A 21667-nucleotide genomic window follows, 5' to 3' on the forward strand; every position below is an offset into this window, starting at 1 on the left:
AGAGTCACAGGACCAGAGACTACACATTTAGAGTCTCGCCCTGCCCCCACCTTTGCTGTCAGCCATTCAGGAGAAGCTGGTTTCTCCTGCTTTCTTGGCCCCCAAGACAGTCAAGTTACAAGGGGAACTTACCTTTCATTTGGTTTATTTCTCCCAATACCCAGTATAGGAACAAGACTCTAACTACAATTTGCTCAACTACTTTTTTGTCCTTTAGGAGGCCATTTTAAAATGCAGGATTTTCCTCTGTCTTTATCAGTTAAAGAAATATCTGACTCAGAGTACATTTCGAATCAAAATATACTATCTAGACAAACCAGTATTATTTTTTCCCAAATGGAAGAAAACCATAATATTTCATATACTAGTAAACTCCCTAAAACTCAAGCCAAATGCTGCTTTCCTCTTCACCCCGATTCCCAGAGTTAGGTAGGCACTGGAAGTGCTCTAGGGCTATCCTCTGGGTAGACAGCATGGCCTGTCTTAGTGCAGAGCGGGGTGGAAAGAGGGAGGGTGGACCTCTGTGTGGAGCATGGCCAAACAGGAGGATGCACTGATTTGCATATATTTGAGGAGCTTGGTTTATCTACCCAAGAGTTCAATATAACCATTTGAACAAATGAAAAATGCAGTTACTAAAGATACCTCTCTCTCTCTCTCTCTCTCTCTCTCTCTCAGTGTGTGTATTTATCTTTATGTACATGATTATCTTTTTGTATTGAATTATTGGGGTGACATTGGTTAGTAAAATTACATAGGTTTCAAGTGTATACTTCTGTAATACACCATCTATTATATTGTGTGCTCACCATCCAAAGTCAAGTCTCCTCTGTCACCATATATCCTGCTTCACCCTTTTCTACCTCCCCCCACGCACTGTTCCCTCTTGTAATCATCATACTGTTGTCTGTGTCTATGAGGTGTTTTGTGTTGTTTTTTTGCTTGCTCTCTTCACCTTTTTTACCCAGACCCCCAACCCTCTCCCCTCTGACAGTTGTCATTCTATTTTTGATAGCTGAGTCTGTTTCTATTTTAATTGTTTGTGTATGATTTCACTTACATGTGGAATCATTGGGGTGACATTGGTTAGTAAAATTACATAGGTTTCAAGTGTATACTTCTGTAATACACCATCTATTATATTGTGTGCTCACCATCCAAAGTCAAGTCTCCTCTGTCACCATATATCCTGCTTCACCCTTTTCTACCTCCCCCCACGCACTGTTCCCTCTTGTAATCATCATACTGTTGTCTGTGTCTATGAGGTGTTTTGTGTTGTTTTTTGCTTGCTCCCTTCACCTTTTTTACCCAGATCCCCAACCCTCTCCCCTCTCACAGTTGTCATTCTATTTTCTATAGCTGAGTCTGTTTCTATTTTATTTGTTTGTGTATGATTTCACTTACATGTGGAATCTAATGAACAAAATAAACAAAGGTTCCTCTCTTAATAGAACCAGTGAGCATTTTAATATGGCCCAGCTCACTTGAGCTTTCCAAGCTCTCTAGATAAAATTTTGGAAGAACTTTCCAGAATTTAAATATGCCATCTTAAGAGTTTTAGATGATAAACAATAATTGGCAGCTAGAATTTTCAGATATTTCAACTATTTTAAAAGATAATTCATGTCCACTCAGCCAAGGAGACATGAGGACTTTCACAATTACCTGGTGGGCCAGGGATATCGAGAGAATTCAGAAAATGAGCCGATTTTGGATGGTTGCTCAATTATGATGCTGTCTTTGGGAAACAGAAGTGGTTACAGTGCCCCACTAGGCGCCGTGATTCTCCCATTCCCCAGTGCACTGAGTATGGTGCCCACTGGCTGGCACCCTCCCTTCCCCAACCCAGAACGACCCAGCTGTCACACTCAGAGTGAAAGAAGGAAAACTTAGCTGTTTGGTGGTTCCCTCTGATGAGTGCTCTGTGGGGATGGTTTGTTGGCAGGGCCTACTTGGAGCTCGAGATCACCCTTTCTCAGGAGCAGATTCAGAAGTACACGGACTGCCTGCAGTTTTACGTGAACAACACGCTTAAGGAACTGAGGAGACTCTTCCTCGTCCAGGACCTGGTGGATTCCCTAAAAGTACGATTGCTTAAGCTGCTCACTAGACAGTCTTGAGTTTTGTGTTTTTCCCCTAAAGGTATCCTGCATAATAAAAGCCAATTATGCTAAGTGTCCAGTCGTACAGTTGGCCGTTCAACCAATCAAAGCGTAATATGCTAATGATATGCTAAGGCTGCTCAACTGCTTGCTATAATGTGCACTGACCACCAGGGGGCAGACAGTCGACTGGTTGACTACTCGCTATACAGAGGCATTGTCAGATGACCACAAGGGGGCAGAGGCTTCAACCGGTAGGTTAGCTTGCTGTTGGGGTCCAGCTGATCGGGACTGAGCAAGATGAGCCAGACACACCCTAGAACCCTCCCACGGTCCTTCCCTGGCTGGCCAACTTTCCACATCCCTCCCTGGCCCCCATCGTGCACCAGTGGGATCCTTGAGCCTGGCATGTGCCCTCTCACAATCTGGGACTGCGTGGGGGGTGTTGTACAGCTGGCAGGATGTCCGCAGCAGCGCTAAGGATGTCCCTGTGGAGAGCGGACCTAAGCCGTCAGTTGGACATCCCCCCGAGGGCTCCCAGACTGTGAGAGGGCACAGGCCAGGCTGAGGGATGCCCCCCCCCAAGTGCACAAATTTTGTGCACCGGGCCTCTAGTAATATAATAAACCAAAACCCACATGCCCGGGTTCTTGTTCCAGCATTAAGATGGGTTCAGGAAATCTGGAGAAGGCTATGCGTAGATTAAATAGGAGTCCAGAGACGAAATATAATTTTGAAAGGCATTTGGGGGTCAGAGGAACCTAGTTTAAAGGAAACTAAGATATCCTTGTCTCAGAACCCCCACCCCCCACCACCCCATGTTTTTTATTAACACAATTTGTCCTGAGGCGAGGCAGAGATACGCACTTCAAAGGGTCAGGGTTTCCTATACAGAGGCATTGTCAGATTTGGGGGAATTACCCTCCAGCTGTTCAAGCGTTTGGCCAGTAGGAGGCAATAACATGTAGATTAAGATGCCCTGAGCTGTCTGGCAGCAAACAATCAATTTAATGTATCCTATTTAGGTTTGGGGAAATGCCTTCAGCCATTCCCAGATGCAGCCCTGCTGTCAAGCTGGAATTGGCTTCCAGCACCCACATCCTGGAGAATAAAATGCAAGTGCAAATTACATTTTAGAGTCAGGAAACTTCTAGCTGTACAGTCCCATGGAGCTCATGCAGGCTAACCCCCTTATTTTACAGATGTTGGAAGTGTGTTGTGGCTCAGAGAGGCTAAGACACTTGCCCTAGGTTGCCCACTGAGTCAATAAAACTTTATGAGTGCTGAAAATTGAATTTTATATCATTTTCATATATAGCAAAATGTTATTCTTGTTTTGATTTTTATTCAAGCATTTAAAAATGTGAAATCCGTTCTTAGCTCATGGATCCACATAGAAACAGGCCAAAGGGTTCTGAGAAAAGTAAACAGGACCCTCTTTCAGTAATCCTGGGACAAGCTTTAAGTGCTCTTACATTTCCTATTGAAATCATGATATATTTTGCCTCAAATTCAAATCTAAAAAGTCAATGAAATGAGACTCTTACCTGTCACGGTTTTAGAAGCTGTGATAATCATCTCACTTTTCAGTTCGCAGTCCTGATGTGGCTCCTGACTTACGTTGGCGCTCTCTTCAACGGCCTGACCCTGCTGCTCATGGGTAAGGACAGATGAGCGTGCTACGTCTTCCTTCACACGCTCTGTGAGCATAGAGCTTCCCGGGCTGCTAACGGTTCACTTGAATTGATAGATTCCTGGGAACAAATACCAGATCCCCCTGAGTGCTGCACATTTCCCTGACCATAGTTCAATAAAGAGTATAAGATAGTATATTACACATTAATAATGAATTTCTTAGTCTGAAGGGTTTTTTCTTCTAATGTACATTACAATGGCAGTTGTGGACAGAAATCCATTTTCATCCTAGGGAGGCACAATCTACCCTCGTTCTAGGGATAACGATTTACTATCTGTAAAGGGCTCAGCACCCCTCTGTTTTCCTTAGGAGCCGCCCTGTCCTCTTTTATCTAAAATGCTGACGATTATAAATGCTGTAATATTACGTAACTGCATGAACATGTATCTATAAGCTTATAGATACCGATGACGCTCAGAATTTTAATACTCTGATTTGTTTTTCATCCCAGCTGTGGTTTCAATGTTTACTCTACCTGTAGTGTATGTTAAGCACCAGGTAAGTTCTGTGTGAAGTCAAACATTCATCTTACGTTTGGCCTCTTGAACTTTGGATGTGCTCATGATTTTCTTCCTTGTTGTAGGCACAGGTTGACCAATATCTGGGACTTGTGAGGACTCACATAAATGCTATTGTGGCAAAGTAAGTTACACAGTGCAACTTGTAGAAAGGAGAAACTGGCTTAAGCAGGCATATAAGTGGATGAGGTAGGGGTGATAAAAGGACAATAAAATGATAGGTTGATTTATGATCAATCATTCACTTATTTGAGTCATATTCATGCTCTTTCCAATAGTATTATTTCAGAAAACAAGTACACATTTTAAGAACTCTCAATTAAACAAAACTTTCAGGTGTTTTGAGGGTTTATTTCAGGGATCATGGTGAATGAGGATTTTTTTTGACTCGACCAAATCACACATTTTATTTTTTACTTTTATTTTTCAATTACAGTCTATATTCAATATTATTTTTTATCAGTTGTGGGTGTACAGCATAGTGGTTAGACAATCATATACTTGACAAAGTGATCCTCCTGATATTTCAAGTACCAACCTGGCTCCGTACATAGTTATTGCAATATTAATTACTATATTCCCTAACCTGTACTTCACACCCCTGTGACTATTTTGTAACTACCAATTTGTGTGTCTTAATCCCTTCACCTTTTTCATGCAGTCCCCCAACACCCCTCCCCTCTGGCAACCATCAGTCTGTTCTCTGTATCTATGAATATTTCTATTTTGTTTATTCTTTTATGTTGTTCTTTAGATTCCACATATAAGTGGAATCATATAGTATTTATTTTTCCCTGACTTATTTCACTTAGCATTATACCTTCTAGGTCCATCCATAATGTCAAAAATTATAAGACTGCATTTTTTTATGGTCCAGTGATATTCCATGATATGTATGTACCACCACTTTTTTATACACTTGTCTATTGATGGGCACTTGGGTTGCTTCCATATCTTGGCTATTATAAATAATGCTGCAGTGAACATAAGGGTGCTGCATATATTTTTTCAAATTACTGTTTTGGGGTGTTTTTTGAGATATACCCACACTTTAAAAATGGACGCTGTAGGACCAGGAAAGCTCATTAGCTGGCCTTACGTCACACAGCTGACTGGTAGCACTGCAGGGACTAGGACTCAGGATTCTTCATTCCAGTCTGGGTAGTTTGGCTACGCTGAGATTGGTCATAGGTTCCGTTACCTGGGACCATCTCCGTTTATGCCTAATGTCCTGGAATAGTTAGTAACAGCACTGTCTTTCTTTTTCAGAAGTGTCCCAGACTGGTGATAAATGGTCACCTAACTCTACCACAGCTGCTGTAATCCTGAAATAAGTCACTATCTCTGTTCACCTAAAAAGTTATAATTTAAGAAACATGGCCTTCTTGGATCATTCATTGTCTGATTTACACATTCTTCTTATTGCTGCAAGGGAATGTGGTTATGCAGACTCATAGATTCGGAGAGAACACACTGATGGTTGCAGAGGGGAGGGGGCATTAGGGGACAGCGTGAAAAAGGTGAAGGGATTGAGAAGCACAAATTGGTGTTACGGAATAGTCACAGGGATGTAAAATATAGCATAGGGAATATAGTCAATGATATTGTAATAGCTATGTATGGTGCCAGGTGGGTACTAGAAATACTGAGGGGGACACTTTGTAAATAAAGTATATGATTGTCTCTACGCTGCATACCCGAAACTATACAAAATAATATCGAATGTCAACTGCAATTGAAAAGTAAAATGTTTTTTAAAAACCACTTCAAAAAGAAGAAGAAAGAATGTGTTTGTGGACATTCATACATAAAGGTTACTATTTTTGAAACATTAAGCTATTCGTTCACTTAAGCTAATTAAAGCAACAACACATAATGTCATAAAAGACTTTTATTAATAACACTTGTGATTTATTACCTTTGATGTTGTCTCTTTAGGATCCAGGCTAAAATCCCAGGCGCTAAAAGGCACGCTGAGTAACTGATATCCCACCGGGACTGGGCACAACAGAAATGTCTGGAGTGGTAACCGCTCTCTTCTTAAGTGTTACGGCAAGTCGATTGTTTCTCCCCCCCAGTACCATAATCTTAGAGACAAACTTTGAAACAGCTGTTTTTAGGCTGTTCCTGTACTCTTAGGATATTTGAGTCACTTGTGTCAAGCACTAAAGTATAGAGAAAAGTGTATTGGATGTGGTTTTTCATTTCGTGTTGCTAAAAAACGTGCATGATGGTGAGAGCCCAAGTTATCTTTCCTTCTTCGGTGTTCTGCTCCTCCTCCCTGCAATGCTTCTGTAGCTTCTCGTGTTCCCGCGGCTAGGCCTTTCCCGCCGAGTGCCCTGACGCAGTAGTGGAAATCGCTTTTTATGTCCTTGGGCTGCTGGTCAGATTAATCTTTAATAACAATATATAGAAGTGTAGACCGATGTCTTAGTGTTTTTCCAACACACACAACGTAAAAATAAAAACAGTTGGCTGTACTTAATGGTAATCAGTTTTGTATAACTTAAAATAATTAAATGAATGAATGAATCCCAAACAAACAGGTGGTACTTTTGTTGTGTGGGACCGACGGGCTGATTTACATGTATGGTAACTAAAGAGTACCTGCTTGTTAACTTTATTACAATTTGTATTACTTTCTCTCTAGTTCCTAATGGATTTAATTATGGACTCGATATTTGCACTTCTGTACTTGGTATTGAATGCATAAATAAATGTTACTAAATGTAAAAACTTCTCCCTCTCTTTTTGTGGACTTATTAGAAAATGCAAAAGTTGTAAGAGACGAAATCTCCGGAGGACATATATGTTGGGAAGGGTGAGACCAAGTGTTCATTTTTCTCCTGTCTCCAGGACCATACTGTCCAAACCCAACCTGGCATATGGCTACTTTGGGCTATTAATAGAAATCACCAAAACTGGAAAAGACTGTATATTATATTGTGTGGTTGACACAGATATTTTAAGAAGTTTTTTTTAAATTGGAAGTTATATAAATCCTTCCATAAAATTCTTATAATATATAACACAACACTGGTATGAAATAATTAAAATTGCTATGAACTCACTCTTTTTGGAATTATTTATTGAGCCCTGACGTGTGAGCCCCTAGTCCTGAGACTAGGACTGTGAATAAGAGAGACCACAATTCCTACCATCACCAAGATAAGTCTTCTAACCATTGCTCACTTTTTGTCAAAAGTCCAGTTGCACATTTTATTTCATTCTTAGAGTCAAAAGTCAAGGATGACCTGGTAGAAGTGGATGCAAGTTGGAGCAGTGGGAGGAATAAAAGTAGAGGGAGATAAAAGGAATAGTTACAAAAGCTGCCTTTGACCTGTATGCAGGTTTCATAAGCACTTATGGTGACCACAGGGCAACTGGACACTGTGCCAATAGCCCAAATGGGAGAGGCGGGAGGTGGCTCTGTGGAAATGCTAACTAACTAAATAAAAGGCAGCGTGACATAGGAGCGACAGAGAAGGTGAGCTTTGGGGCTAGGTCCTGATATGGCTTTCTCCATAAGAGAAGGTTCATTCCAGCATAAAGAAAGAACATGAACTAAGGTGCTAAGACATGGTAGTGCATGGCACACCCGTGTGTAATAAGCTGGATTGGGCTGTAAGGTGCTTGGGATGGGAATGGTCATGTCAGTTAAGGCTGACAGGCTGGGTCCAGATCACACTAGAAAGAAACACCACGGGCCTGGTCTTTGTTCTTTAGATGTCAGAGTTGCATAAACACACGGAGGGTGCCTGATACTAGAGATTAGATACTATAGGAAACAGCTATCACATAACTAACAGCAAGCAGGCGTCAAATGACTAGGCCTCCACTAAAGTAGCCACAGTGAGAATAGAAAGGAGGTATCCACCTGTTCCTGATCCTTTATATCAGCCCAACCTGCCAGGCACCCACTATGCACAGAGGACTGCCTAAGTCTTAGATTTAGGCCCTAAGAGATTACGTGGAGGGAGATGAGACAGGCGCTGGCGATTAGATACGTGTTTCAACCAAGGCCGACCTGTGAGTTAGTGCCTTCTAGGCACGCTACGCAGCTCGCATGCCCCGCCCTTGATCACCTCTATCTAATACTAGCTGATCAGGACAATGCAAGACCATTTTTGAGAATAGAAAGTCTAAAAGAGCTGGTTTGGGAAGGAAGACAATAAGCTTACTATTGTCTGGTGCCTACTATTTTTTATGGTTACTAGATACAGAAGAGGATGTTTTTTTCATGTGTGTATCTGTTTCCAACCTTGAAGATAAAGTTTCTTCTAAACGGCTCTGTTATGCCGAATTAGCCTTCCCCAATATCTGCATTGGCAGCATTTTCCTCATATTTATGGGCCCAGAATTCTTTGCATAAGCAGCTTCTCAGTAGGAGGATCTTATGAGGAATTGCATTTGCTAACAGTCATGAAAATTTCCTGAGGACAGTCCAGCCTTACAAAATGATAGGTATGGATGTAGAATTTTACCAAATGGAATACAGAGCACACAATATCCTGCTTCTACAGGAAGCATCTGCTAAGCTGATATTCAAGATGACAGATACAATGGGAGGGCCCAGTGAACCGGAAAGAAGAGGACCAAGAACAGAGCCCCCAGGGACCCAGAGTGAGTGAGCTATTCTGAAAGCTGAGAACAGTAGACAATTCTTATTAAAACAACTGAAATGTATTCTCTCATAGTTCTGGAAGCTGGAAGTCTAAAACCAAGGTGTCGGCAGGGCCATTCTCTCCCCGGTAGCTCTAGGGGAAAGTTCCTCCTCACCTCTTCCAGCTTTTGTGGTTGCCAGCAACAGGTGGTGCATCACTTCAGGCACATGGCCATCTTCTCCCGTGTGTCTTCACTTCCTCCTCCCTCTGTGTCCAATTCCCCATTTTATAAGGACACCAGTCTATCGGATTAGGGCCCACCCTAATGGCCTCACTTGAACTTAATTGCCTTGGTAAAGATCCTATTTCCAAATAAGGTCACATTCTGAGATGCTGGGGTTTGGGACTTCAACATATATTCTTGGGGGTACAGGGGGTAGGGACACAGTTCAACCCATAACACCATCCCAGGCCTCACACTGGCCCTTACACCCCTGTGAAGACTTTTCCTCCTATGTGGAACCCAGATCTCGTTCTCCTTGTTTCCCACTGTTAGGAGTCACTGCTGAGAAGTAGTGGGGCAGCTCCTCCCTTACCCGCATGCACTTGAGAAAGGCCACGTGCTGGGCCTTGCTTCACTACTATATAGTTCTATCAATCGCCACATTGTCCTTGAACAGGGCATCTCCGAGACCTCAAACTTCAGCCCTTTCTTCTGAGTGTAGAGAAGCAGGTGGGAGATGTGAAGGAGCCACTATTAGTGTCCTAGTGTTCGCCAACATGGCGGTGGTTAGACGGGGAATAACCAAGTTTTGCCTAGTCAGACAGGAGTGTCATTTGCCTATAGACTCCAACCTGCTTCTCTAGTTAGTGCTTTGTATAAGCATCATCCTCGATCTCCTCAATATGATTATTTTTCTAATTTATCTTCAGTTCACTACATGCAATATTACAGAATTAATTTGGCTGGCCACGTTTTCTTCAATGAGTAAATTTAATTGCTTTCATCCTGGGTCGCAGCCTTTTAAAATAATCCTGCTAGAATTACCTCTCTCTGGTCCCCCCCCCGCCCCCCCGCACTATGCTAAATGGAGTGTTTCAAGTAGAAATGAAAGGACACTAAACAGAAACGTGGAATATAAAGCATGAAACTCTTTGGTGAAGTTGATTTTAAGACAAAAATTGTCTTTAGAAACAAAGACAGTCATTACATAATGATAAAAGGGTCAATTTAACATGAAGATACAACAATTGTAAATATACACGCACCCAATATCAGAGCACCTGAGTATATAAAATGAATATTGACAGATCTGAAAGGAGAAAAAGAAAGCAATACAATAATAGTGAGAGACTTCAACACCCCACATTCAATAATGTATAGAACATCCAGACAGAAAGATCAATAAAGAAAGAAAGGACTTGAGTGAACCTATAGACCAAATGTATCTGAAAGACATATACAGAACTTTTCACCCAACAGAAGAATACGCATTCTCAAGGACACACAGAACAGTCTCTATGACAGATCACATGTCAGGCCTCAAGACAAGTCCTAACAAATTTGAAAAGATAGACATTATACCATGTATCTTTTCTGAGCACAATGGAATGAAACCAGAAATGAGTAAAAGCAAGAAAATGGGGAAATTCACAAATACGTGGAAAATAAATAATACTCTTGAACAATTATTGGGTCATAGAGAAAATCAAAAGGGAATTTAAAATATACCTCAAGCCTGGCCAGTGTGGCTCAGTGGTTGAGTATCGGTGGACCCATGAACCAGGAGGTCACAGTTCGGTTCTCAGTCAGAGCACATGCCCAGGTTGCAGGCTGGATCCCCAATGGGGGGCGTGCAGGAGGCAGCCAATCTATGAATCTCTCTCATCATTGATGTTTCTCTCTCTCCCTTTCCCTCTCCTTTCCTCTCTGAAATCAATAAAAACATATTTTTAAATTAAAAAATTGATATACCTCAAGACAAATGAAAACAAAATCACAAATTACCAAAACATACAGGATATAGCAAAAGTAATAATTAAGGGAAGTTTATAGGGATAAATGCCTAAATTAAAATATATATATAAAATAAACAGCCTAACTGTACACCTAAAGAAACTAGAAAAGGATGAACTAAACCCCAAGTTAGCAGAAGGAAATAATAAAAATTAAAACAAAAATAATTCAAATAAGGAATAGAAAATATATAAAACTGAGTTGATTTTTAAAAAATGACAAAACCTTAGCTAGACAAAAAGAAAAGAAGAAGGCAAAAAATTTTAAATATATATTTTTATTGATTTCAGAGAGGAAGGGAAAGGGAGAGAGATGACAGAGACTCATTCATCAGCTGCCTCCTGCACGCCCCAAACTGGGGATGGAACCTTCAACCTGGGTACCCGGGAATGGAACTGTGACCTCCTTGTTCATAGGTCTGTGTTCCACCCCTGATCCATGCTGCCTGGGCAAAGGCAAAGATTTTTAAATCAAATGGAGAGCTTAATACACCAGTGATTTTTACTGAATCATCTTCAGATGAATCATCTAAAACATTTTGTAAAAATAAGAACTAAATAAATTAAAAATAAGAAAAATAAGAATATTGCTATTTTAAGATCATGAGTGTTTGAAATGTCTGTAAAAATACCAAGTGAGCATTAACAATGATCACTGCTGCCTTTTTAGGATGCCACTTAATAATAAAAATGAATAAGACATTTATGCCAAATATGCGTTGGTTGTTTCAGACCCAATTTAATTTCTGATTACTCTGCAAGATGATTCCTTGAAAAAAATCATAATGCCTGTAATTGACAAGAATATTCTGCTCTACCATAATGTTACCTGAGGCAGAAATAAACTGTTTACCAAGCAGCTGCCAGCAGGGAGCCCCTTAATCTGTTCTCAACTTCCTATTCAGAGCAGCATTGCCTGCAGCAGTAAAACCCAAACTCCTGAATTCAGAATTCAAAGCCCGATGGGTAAATTCACAGCCTCCATTTCAGGCTGGGCTCCTGCACCCCATACTCTGCAGCCACGCCCCAGTGCCTGGCTGTCCAGCCCCCCTCCCTGCCCTGGTTGCACAGTCACAGGGCAGCGCTGGCAGACCCGGGTGGGAAACTGCCTTGCCATTGTCCAAACCTAAGGGCCGGGGCCAGCGGTTACTCCCAAGGTTGTTGCATCTCTCACCTCAGTAAGATGTTCTGAAAAATGGGATAACCATCATAATCTCCCTGGAGTGTTATGACAAAGACTAAGTAAGTCATGGGAGCAGTTAAAAAATGGACATTTTGTGAAACCACAAAATACCGTGCAGGTGTGCAACTACCTAGCCTCATCTAAAATTAGCACATGTGTGTGAAAGAACCTGCCTCACAAAGTCACTGTGAAAACTAAGCTCCTCCAGGAGTGCTGGCACAGAGCCGCGCTCAAGACGATCCTTATTGATTCCCAACGTCCACGAGACAGGTGCGAGGGCTGCACTAAAGAAGGGGACGTGGAGAGGACCGCTCCAGAGGGGTTCCTTCCGGGACAGCTTAATTATTGTGAATGTAGCTAGAGACGCCGCCGGGCGGGCCACAGCTGGTGCGCCTGCGTGGGCGACCTCGTTGCCCGTGGCAACGGGCGGGCGTCCTTGCCTCCGGTCAAGTGGGCGGCACAGGAGCAGCAAGATGGCGCTACACTCCTGGTCTCCGGAGCTGGGGTTCAGCGAAAAGCTGAAGCAGGTCGCCGTCTCCACCGGCCCCTCCCTGGATTTAAGCACCTTCCCCTCCACCCTGGGCTCCTTCGTCGCGACCGCAGCGCTGGAGCAGCTCTTTATTGTGGGTGAGAGGCCCGCGGGCGCTGGGAGGGAGTCCTGGGAGAAGGGGCGCTAAGCTTAGCAGGAACCTTCAGTGCATCCCCGGCTTGAGCAGAGCCTCCTCCGGTCCTAGGGTTAGAGAGGCGCCGGGGTGGGACCCAGGGCTCAGCCCTCGTGCTGTCGTGCCACTAGAGTGACTTGGCCCAACTCACACCAGTAGCTGGTGACAACTCCTGGACTCCCAGGCCATTGCCATTTATCTGCACCTGCAGTGCCCACCTGCATTAGATTGTGCATTCAGTTTTCCCTTTTCCCTTCACAAGTTAATTTCCTCCAACATTGTGCCAGGGCAAACTGGAAAATTTAACAGGCAAACAAGAAAGCATCTCCTTGCCTAATACGACAGGAGTGTTTACGAAGCTCTTGTCATATTAGGCAAGGAATATTAGAGAAGGGTGTTAAGGAGGTGAAACAGATAATACCCTTGGGTGGGACCAGGTTAAAATACTTCCTCATTTAAGAAGCTAAACCTGACCTTACATAAGCTTAAGGTGTGACAGTCCAAGGAAGGGTGTCTTGTTCAGCTCATAAACCATTTACACCAAACAACAAAGCATCTCCTTGCTTTACTCTAATAATCTCATTGTTTCCAGATAACTTTACTGATATCTATCATAATGTTACTCAGTTTGGGATAGTTTCTTTTATCCTTCTTAGATGAACGAATTTAACTTCACAATTCTTACAAGTTTTGGAGGAGTATTTTCATGTTTGCCCTAGGTCGTCTAGATCAGCATACCCATTCACTCACAAATACTTTTTCTGCTAATTTTTGAACCTTCAGAAAGTTTTTCTTAGGAAGAAAAACTTAATTGAGCCTCTTGTCCTTAGTGTGAGTTATAAAATATGTAGTAGCTCTCCAGCTGCTTTGCAAGTGGGATCAAGCTCTTGGGTTCATTCATTCCTATGAACAGCAGTTCTCAACCTGTGGGTCGCAACCCCTTTGGGGGTCGAATGACCCTTTCACAGGGGTCGCCTACGACTATCGGAAAACACATATATAATTACATATTGTTTTTATGATTAATCACTATGCTTTATGTTCAATTTGTAACAATGAAAATACATCCTGCATATCAGATGTTTACATTACGATTCATAACAGTAGCAACATTACAGTGATGAAGTAGCAACGAAAATAATTTTATGGTTGGGGGTCACCACAACATGAGGAACTGTATTAAAGAGTCGTGGCATTAGGAAGGTTGAGAACCACTGCCTTAGAAGAAAGAAAAGGAAATAGCAGGCAATGCCCGTCCCTCTCTAACACACACTTGCTTGCAAACTCTGTAACTGATTTTCACTTGGTTTGAGAGCTTATTTCATTAAGAGAATTCAAGTTCCCTGGAAGTGAGGGCAGAAATTGCTATTTACTTTTATGAAAGTAAATAGAGCTCTTTAGGGCGTGGACCCTGTAGGCACACCACTTACATTTGAATCCAGACTCTGTCAGTGATGGGCTCTGTGACCTTGAACATATGACATGACCTCAAAGTCTTAGATTTCTTACCTGTGAAATAGAAATCATCATAAGTTTACAAGCGTTGACTTAGATTGTTATACAGTTAATTAAATGTGTGTTTTTGGGCAAAATACTAACATATAAGAAAACATTCCTATACAAACCTACATTATAGGCTTGTTATATTTATATCTTTCATAAATGTTTGTTGAATTTCTTGCCTATGCTATAAACATTCTCTTTTTCACCATGAGATGCAAAGATGGACTCAAGGAGAATAAAATATATCCCTAAATTAGAATAGAATGGAATAGAAAATAACAAGTACAAAAGAGATTTATATAAAGTACTACAGAAATTCAGAGCTAGAAGATATAATTTCCAGCTGAGTAAACATTTGAGCTAGATCTTAAAGGGTTAAATAGGATTTGAACAGATAAATATGAGATCTTAATTTTCTACTTTTTTTTTTAGAACAATCACTGCAAAGTGACTATTTTAAATGCAACGAAGAAGCTACCATCTTTCTGAAGGACATTGCTATAGCTGTCAGGAGATTGGTATTGTATTATCTATAAGAGTTTTTCCCCCAATCTTCCACTTATTTCTTCATCAAACTTTAATTTAACACCAACTCTGTTCAAGGTATTTCAATAGATACATAAAAAAAGATTTATAAAATTTTTTTCCTCTTAATTTACTAAGCATTTTAACCAGTGTTGCTCAATGGTGGACTGTTGCCTGATTTTCCATGCAGAGCACTTAATTAAGACCTGTGCTATGGCCCTAGCCAGTTTGGCTCAGTGTTTGGAGTGTCGGCCTGTGGACTGAAAGGTCATGGGTTGATTCTGGTCAAGGGCAGGTACCTGGGTTGCAGGTCTGATCTCTGCCCTTGGGGCATATGGGCCACAATCAATTGATGTGCCTCACATTGATGTTTTCTCTCACACTGATGTTTCTCTAGTTCTCTCTCTCCCTTTTTCCCCCTCCCTAAAAAAAAAAAAAAAGACTTGTGCTATGGATGAGGGCAAGCCCGCTAAACAGAAGCAATACTGGTGATAACAGAGCTCAGTTAAGGGGTGAGCCAAATGGGCAAATGCTTAGGACACCAATATGTAAGTATTGGTTAAGACAGACAACCTCTGAAATAAATTGCATGTGTGGTACCAATGAACTCAGTTCTCTATAAGCAATTCTTGCACCCATTTCCCTGAAGTAGACCTTGCTGTTCAGTGAAAATAAATGAACAGAAATTCTTTTGGTTATGTTAACTCAACCCCACAAAGAAAGATTTAAATAATTTTCTATTGAAGTCACAAACTTTTCTCTTTGGTCCTTGGTGACATTTACAATGCTTCTCCAGAAGGGTTAGAATAGTGAGGTCTCTTTATTTGATTTAAAAATACTGAATAAGAATCTACTACATATCAAATATCTAAAAATATAAAAATATGACTGTAAAGTAAATGAGTTTGGGTCTAGAGACTGCTGATAAAAGTTAATCTCATTACTTTACAATTATCCTATGTAATAAAAGCTTAATATGCTAAGTGTCCGACTGTTCAACTGTTCGACCAGTCACTATGACATGCACTGATCACCAGGGGGCAGACGCTGCAACCAGTAGATTAGCTTGATACTGGGATCCAGCTGATTGGGACTGGGTGAGATGGGCTGGACATGCCCTGGAGCCCTCCCATGGTCCCTCCCCAGCCCTGATCATGCACCAGTGGGGTCCCTTGGCCTGGCCTGCTTCCTCTCGCAATCCAGGACCACTCGGGGGATATCAGAGAGCTGGTTTCAGCCTGACCCCACAGACCAGGCCCAGGGAGGGACCCCACTAGTGCATGAATCTGTGCACTGCCCCTCACCTAGGCTGGCCAGGCACCCCAGCAGAACCCCCCACCACCCTGAAGGGGCTGTGGGCAGCCTGCAAATGGCCCTCAGCCCCTCACCCAGGCTAGCCAGGCCCCCCAGCAGGACCCCTGACCCTGAAGGGGGTGTGGCCAGCCTGAAAACAGCCCTGAGCCCCTCACCCAGGCTGGCCAGGCACCCCAGTGGGGACCCTTGCCCTGAAGGGCCTGTGCTCAACCTGCAAATAGCCATCAGCCCCTCACCCAGGCTGGCCAGGCGCCCTAGCGGGATCCCCCACTATGATCCGGGACACCCTTCAGGCCAAACCAGCCGGCCCCGACCCATGCACCAGGACCCCCACCCATGCACCAGGCCTCTATCCTTATAATAAAAGGGTAATATGCAAACTGACCCTAACAGCAGAACGACTGGGAATGACTGGTCACTATGACACACACTGACCACCAGGAGCCAGACGCTCAATGCAGGAGCTGCCCCCTGGTGGTCAGTGTGCTCCCACAGGGGAAGCTCTGCTCAGCCATAAGCCAGGCTGACGGCTGCCAGTACAGCAGTGGTGGTGGGAGCCTCTCCCGCCGCCTCAGCAGTGCTAAGGATGTCCAACTGCAGCTTAGGCCTGCTCCCCACTGGTAAGTGGACATCCCCCGAGGGCTCCCGGGCTGCCAGAGGGATGTCTGACTGCCAGCTTAGGCCCTATCCCCTGTGAAGCGGGCCTAAGCCATCAGGTGGTCATCCCCTGAGGCGTTCCAGACTGAGAGAGGGCACAGGCCAGGCTGAGGGACCCACCTGAGTGCACAAATTTTTGTGCACATGTGCCTCTAGTTATATATAGTTGTGTATGTATACTATAGAATTATACCTTATAATTACACTTATTTGAATACATGTAGAGTATATGCATATACTAGTAGAATACATACTCTTTAGAGTTTACACATGTTGTACTGCACTGTGATCTCATGAAAACCTTCTTCTGCTCTGTTTTCAGTTATGTTTTTCTCTAGGAATTGAAGGGATCAAAGTATTTAGTGTGGCTTATTAAAGTATCTAGTATGTCTCCATTTAATACTTGACCTGTGAAATCTCTTAGAGATAAATCCTTCCATTTTTTAAAGTAGCATATTTTCACTATTATAAAAGCACACAAGTTTACTCTGGAAAACAGAAAAAAAATAGACAAGCAAAAGGAAGAAAGTAAAAACCATGGTGATTCCACCACCCTACAATAATCACAGTTAACTCCTGATGAATGTTCTTCCTACTTTCAGGGTATAGATGATGCCTGTATTGAATTTTATTTTTTAAAGAAACCTGATCATACTATATATACAATTATATAACCTGCTTTTCATTATTAATAAAAATAATAGTAATTTCTCAGGTCATAAAATACCTATAACCACTGCAGCCATTTATTTAAAAGATGATTTCATCTATTGTTCCATGAACAGATTTTTATTCTTTTTCAGATAACCCCCCCAAAAAAATTATGAGTTAATAATAATAACAACAGGCTTATCTGACTTTTTGTTTAGATTTGTAGGTATGTAAAGAGAACTGTTGTTCTCTTTATACATAAGCATATTTTTATAGGCATTTTCTAATTTTAATTAAGTAGTTTTCTTTCTCAATGTTACCCTTTTTGTTGAAGTCTTTAAATTGATTGAAACTGCAAATAGGAAACACACATACGGAAAGTTGATTTCTGAGTAGGAGAAAATAAGTGGAAGTTAAAAAAATAAATTAACAGTGACACCTTAAAACTAATTGTAGTTATGTTTCCTATTTTCTATTCCAAATAAAAATAGCAGCAGAAGGTATTTAATGAAAATTACATTTTGACCTTTGAAAACATTTATAGGGCATTGTTTAGGAGATAAATTTTATTATTTTAATATGTAATTTAAATCTTTAGGAAGAAATGAGAAGAGCTACAATTGAACTTCTGGAAATTGAAAGCATGGAACTCAGTAGACTATATTTTCTATTGGAAACTCTTCCTGATCACATTAACACAGAACTCGAAGGTATTTTGAGGGTGACTGGGGAAAGAAGGTGAAGGGATTAGCGAAAGAACATATATGCTTTCTCCATGGACGTGGATGACAGTGTGATGAAGGCTGAGGCCGGGGGGTGAGGGGTAGAGGTGGGCAAAGAAGGGGGAGATGGGGGACACCTGCAATAATATCAACATTAAACACTTTTCATTAAAAAAAGAAAATAGAATGAAGCCCTGTAAAAAGATGAATTTAATTTATTATTAAGTAAGGTTAGCTTAGGTATTTCATCTCAAAATAAGCTAGAAGAGTACATGACACAAACACAGTGAGACACAAACACAGCGGCATTTTAAGTGGAAATCATATCCTATATAATAAAGAGGTGATATGCAAATTGACTGTCACACCCTTGCACAAGATGGCCGCCACCATGGAATCCCAAGATGGCCACCCCCCTGCCCTAACTGGTTTGGCTCAGTGGATAGGATCAGGGTGGCAGGCAGAAGCAGTTAGGGAAAATCAGGCAGGCAGGCGAGTGGTTTGGAGCCAGCAGTCCCAGATTGTGAGGGATGTCCAACTGCCAGTTTAGGCCTGATTCCCCAAGGGGTCCCAGATTGGGGAGGGTGCAGGCTAGGCTGAGGGACATATCGCCGCCCCCCCGCCCCCCAGTGCATGAATTTCATGCACCGGGTGTGTGTGTGTGTGTGTGTGTGTGTGTGTGTGTGTGTGTGTGTATTTATATATAAAATTTATATAATTTAGTTTATAAATAGACTAAAGATATACAGATCAGCCCATTCCGAATTGATATTTATCCAACTAAATTAGGCAGCTTGACTGGCCTAAATCACCAGTTTTCTATGAGTTTGGCTACTATAGGTACCTCATATAAGTGGAATCACACAATATTTGTCCTTTGGTGACTGTTTTATTTCACTTGGCATAATGCCCTAAAGGTTCATCCATGTTGTAGCATGTGTCAGAATTCCTTCCTTTCTAAGATTGAACAATATTCCTGAGGAAATCAGGGAGTGTGTGTGTATGTATAATATTTATCCATCCATTCACCAATGGCTATTGTGATTAATGCACAGCTTCCCCAGCACCCTTGGGTGGTTTTCAGTGAGTTCTAAAGTATGGCACCTCCCTTGGACAGATTCCCCCAACACCTCAGAAGCCAGATTGCCAGCCCAGTATTTAATGAACATCTCTGAGCCATGCAGTGAGCCACAGCCACCTCCAGTGAGGTCTGGATCTCATGTGTGAGGTGCTGCTTCTCCGAGGGCTCTCCGTCTCAGCCCTGGGCATGGTGGCTGTCCTTATGCCTGCTGCTCCTAACTTCTTTAGAGTTCTCTTTGCTTTCTTCCTATTCATTCCCTCATTTCTCTAATTCTGTTATAATCAATAATTTTATATCAATTTATATAAGATTCCTATGACCTAATTGGACCCTGAGTGATACAGTTGGTTATAAAACAACATGCACAATGTTAGTCTAAGTTGGCAGGGAAAATACAACCAACTATACATGCAGAGAAGAATCATGCTCGGAAGAAATCCTCGCCAAAGGAAGAATTAAGAGTGTTTTTGTTTTATTTTCTTTGGTTGCTTTTTTATTTCTAGGTTGAGTTACTTTTATAATCAGGAAAAAAATATTTTAGAAGAAAAAAAATACCATATGAGCCTATAAGATCCTTGATACATGCTGACTGCTTAACCAAGTAACTTTAATTGGCCTTATGAATCAAGCTTTGCTACTCAAAAGATGGTTCTTGGATCTGCACCATCAGCATCACCTGAGAGCCTGTTACAAAATGCAGTCTCTATGCTCATCCCATACCTGCTGTATTAGAACCTATATTTCAACAAGATCCCCAGGTGTTGCATGTGCAGATTTGAGACAGAGAGTTTGAGAAGTCCTGCTACAATGGACAATTGAACTAGTAGCCTAGAAAAAATAACCCAGCTCTCTCAGGGAAGATAGCAGTTCATTTCTAGGATATTGTGTGTGTAGAAATGGGTCATCCGGGACTTTGCTAAACAGCCGTATTCAAAATTCATGCATTGTTACCATCTGTCTGTCATGCACTGAGATAGTCTTCTGAAGTCTCACGTGATTACACTGATTTGTTATTTACTGGTGAATAATTAGTGTATGTTTTTAACACACTGAGTTCCCTAGACAACAGAACCAGAGGCAATGGCTTTTGCACTATGTTTTATTAGGTAGTACAATTCAAGGAGGAGAGAAGGGTACAGAGACCAAAGTGGGGAGAAGGGAGAGCTAATATGCTGTACAATATGTTGACTGTTGTCAAATGCAACTATTGAAGTAGGAGAACATGCCCCTAAGACACAGTTACCTCTTCTCAGGACCATCCAGGTACTAGTAGGCTCCTGTTGATCTCTGGTCCAGTGTTTTGCCCCACCTCTGCGCTTTGCTTTCCACATGCATGGCTGTGGGTATCTAGAGAAGTTCTCAGTCATGACACATACCCAGGTTTCGGGCTCAATCCCCATGCAGGAGGCAGCCCGCCTATGTTTCTCTCTCGTTAATATCTCTGTCTCTCTCTTCCTCTCTCTCTCAAATAAATGCATATTTTAAAAAGTCCCATGATAAAGGCAACAGGGAAGTGCCAGGCAGAAGGTGAGGAGTGGATGGAAAAAGCGGGCATCAGGTGCTGTCAGATGCACCAGTCTAAAGTTGCTCAGAGCCCATAGAAAGCTGGTCACCATAGCAGCAACTGAAATAATAAGAGAAATAATTGATAGATAAGATTGAGAGGGTCCAAAGGGGTAAAGAAGAGGTGTTGTGATACAGAAACACAATTTAAAGAATATTTCAAAGAAAGGCAATTTGTCCATGATTTGAAAAGTTAGTGTCTACAATTGTGCTGTTTCTCAAATAACAGTAAATATTTCCACTTACTTTTAAGAATTTGTCATCGCTGCTCGCAAATTAAACCTTCTTGAGATAAAACAATTACGGACGGAAGTTGCAAGGTTAAATAAGGAAATAGAGTTTCTGAAGAGGAAAATGGTTGATTTGAAAGATACTAATAATGAGCTGGGGTAGGTATTTCTCTTCTGTTCAATACCAGAGGGAGTTGCAGTCTGGGGCCGGAGTGGGAAAAATGTCCTAAGGCAGGGGTGGGCAACCTTTTAGTGAACGCGTGCCAAAACCAGCAAAATCTCTGCCTCAAAATTCTTCTGGGTGCCAACGCTAATTTTTTGAGAACATGTTACGCCTACTTGATATCTCCTAAGGTGTACGTATGTGAAGAACCTTGAAGAAATAATAAAATTCATTCGAGCGACAAAAACACAGTATATGATGATGAAAAGTACATTTATTTTTTAATGTATATATGTACACTGATAGTCCGACAGAAAACTTTATGACTCCATTTGATATTATCAGTGGGACTTTTGCTGCTGCAACACTGATGACAGAGATTTTACATCAGGTTTATATTTCGTGACCTTCAGAGATATGCACAAGCTACTACTTTCATCCATCAGACTACTATTACGAGACTTAACAAAATTCATC

The 21667-nt window shown here is 41.8% G+C and overlaps 2 protein-coding genes across 2 annotated transcripts in view; both read left to right on the forward strand.

The window, feature by feature from the left end:
- Positions 1 to 7056, forward strand: part of LOC102755193 (reticulon-1-A) — a 22530-nt gene extending 15474 nt beyond the window's left edge. Inside the window, exons 3-7 of the mRNA XM_006767655.2 lie at positions 1942 to 2084; positions 3693 to 3762; positions 4250 to 4296; positions 4382 to 4440; positions 6255 to 7056. Coding sequence (XP_006767718.1) covers positions 1942 to 2084; positions 3693 to 3762; positions 4250 to 4296; positions 4382 to 4440; positions 6255 to 6297 — 362 coding nt within the window. The 3' untranslated portion in view covers positions 6298 to 7056. The remainder of the gene's footprint in view (positions 1 to 1941; positions 2085 to 3692; positions 3763 to 4249; positions 4297 to 4381; positions 4441 to 6254) is intronic.
- A 5503-nt stretch (positions 7057 to 12559) lies between these two features.
- CCDC175 (coiled-coil domain containing 175) overlaps positions 12560 to 21667 on the forward strand; it is a 59534-nt gene continuing 50426 nt past the window's right edge. The window contains exons 1-4 of the mRNA XM_015566479.1: positions 12560 to 12746; positions 14717 to 14802; positions 18030 to 18141; positions 21051 to 21186. Coding sequence (XP_015421965.1) covers positions 12593 to 12746; positions 14717 to 14802; positions 18030 to 18141; positions 21051 to 21186 — 488 coding nt within the window. The 5' untranslated portion in view covers positions 12560 to 12592. The remainder of the gene's footprint in view (positions 12747 to 14716; positions 14803 to 18029; positions 18142 to 21050; positions 21187 to 21667) is intronic.

Source organism: Myotis davidii, unplaced genomic scaffold (assembly GCF_000327345.1).
Source record: "Myotis davidii unplaced genomic scaffold, ASM32734v1 scaffold281, whole genome shotgun sequence".
NCBI classification, from domain to species: Eukaryota; Metazoa; Chordata; class Mammalia; order Chiroptera; family Vespertilionidae; genus Myotis; species Myotis davidii.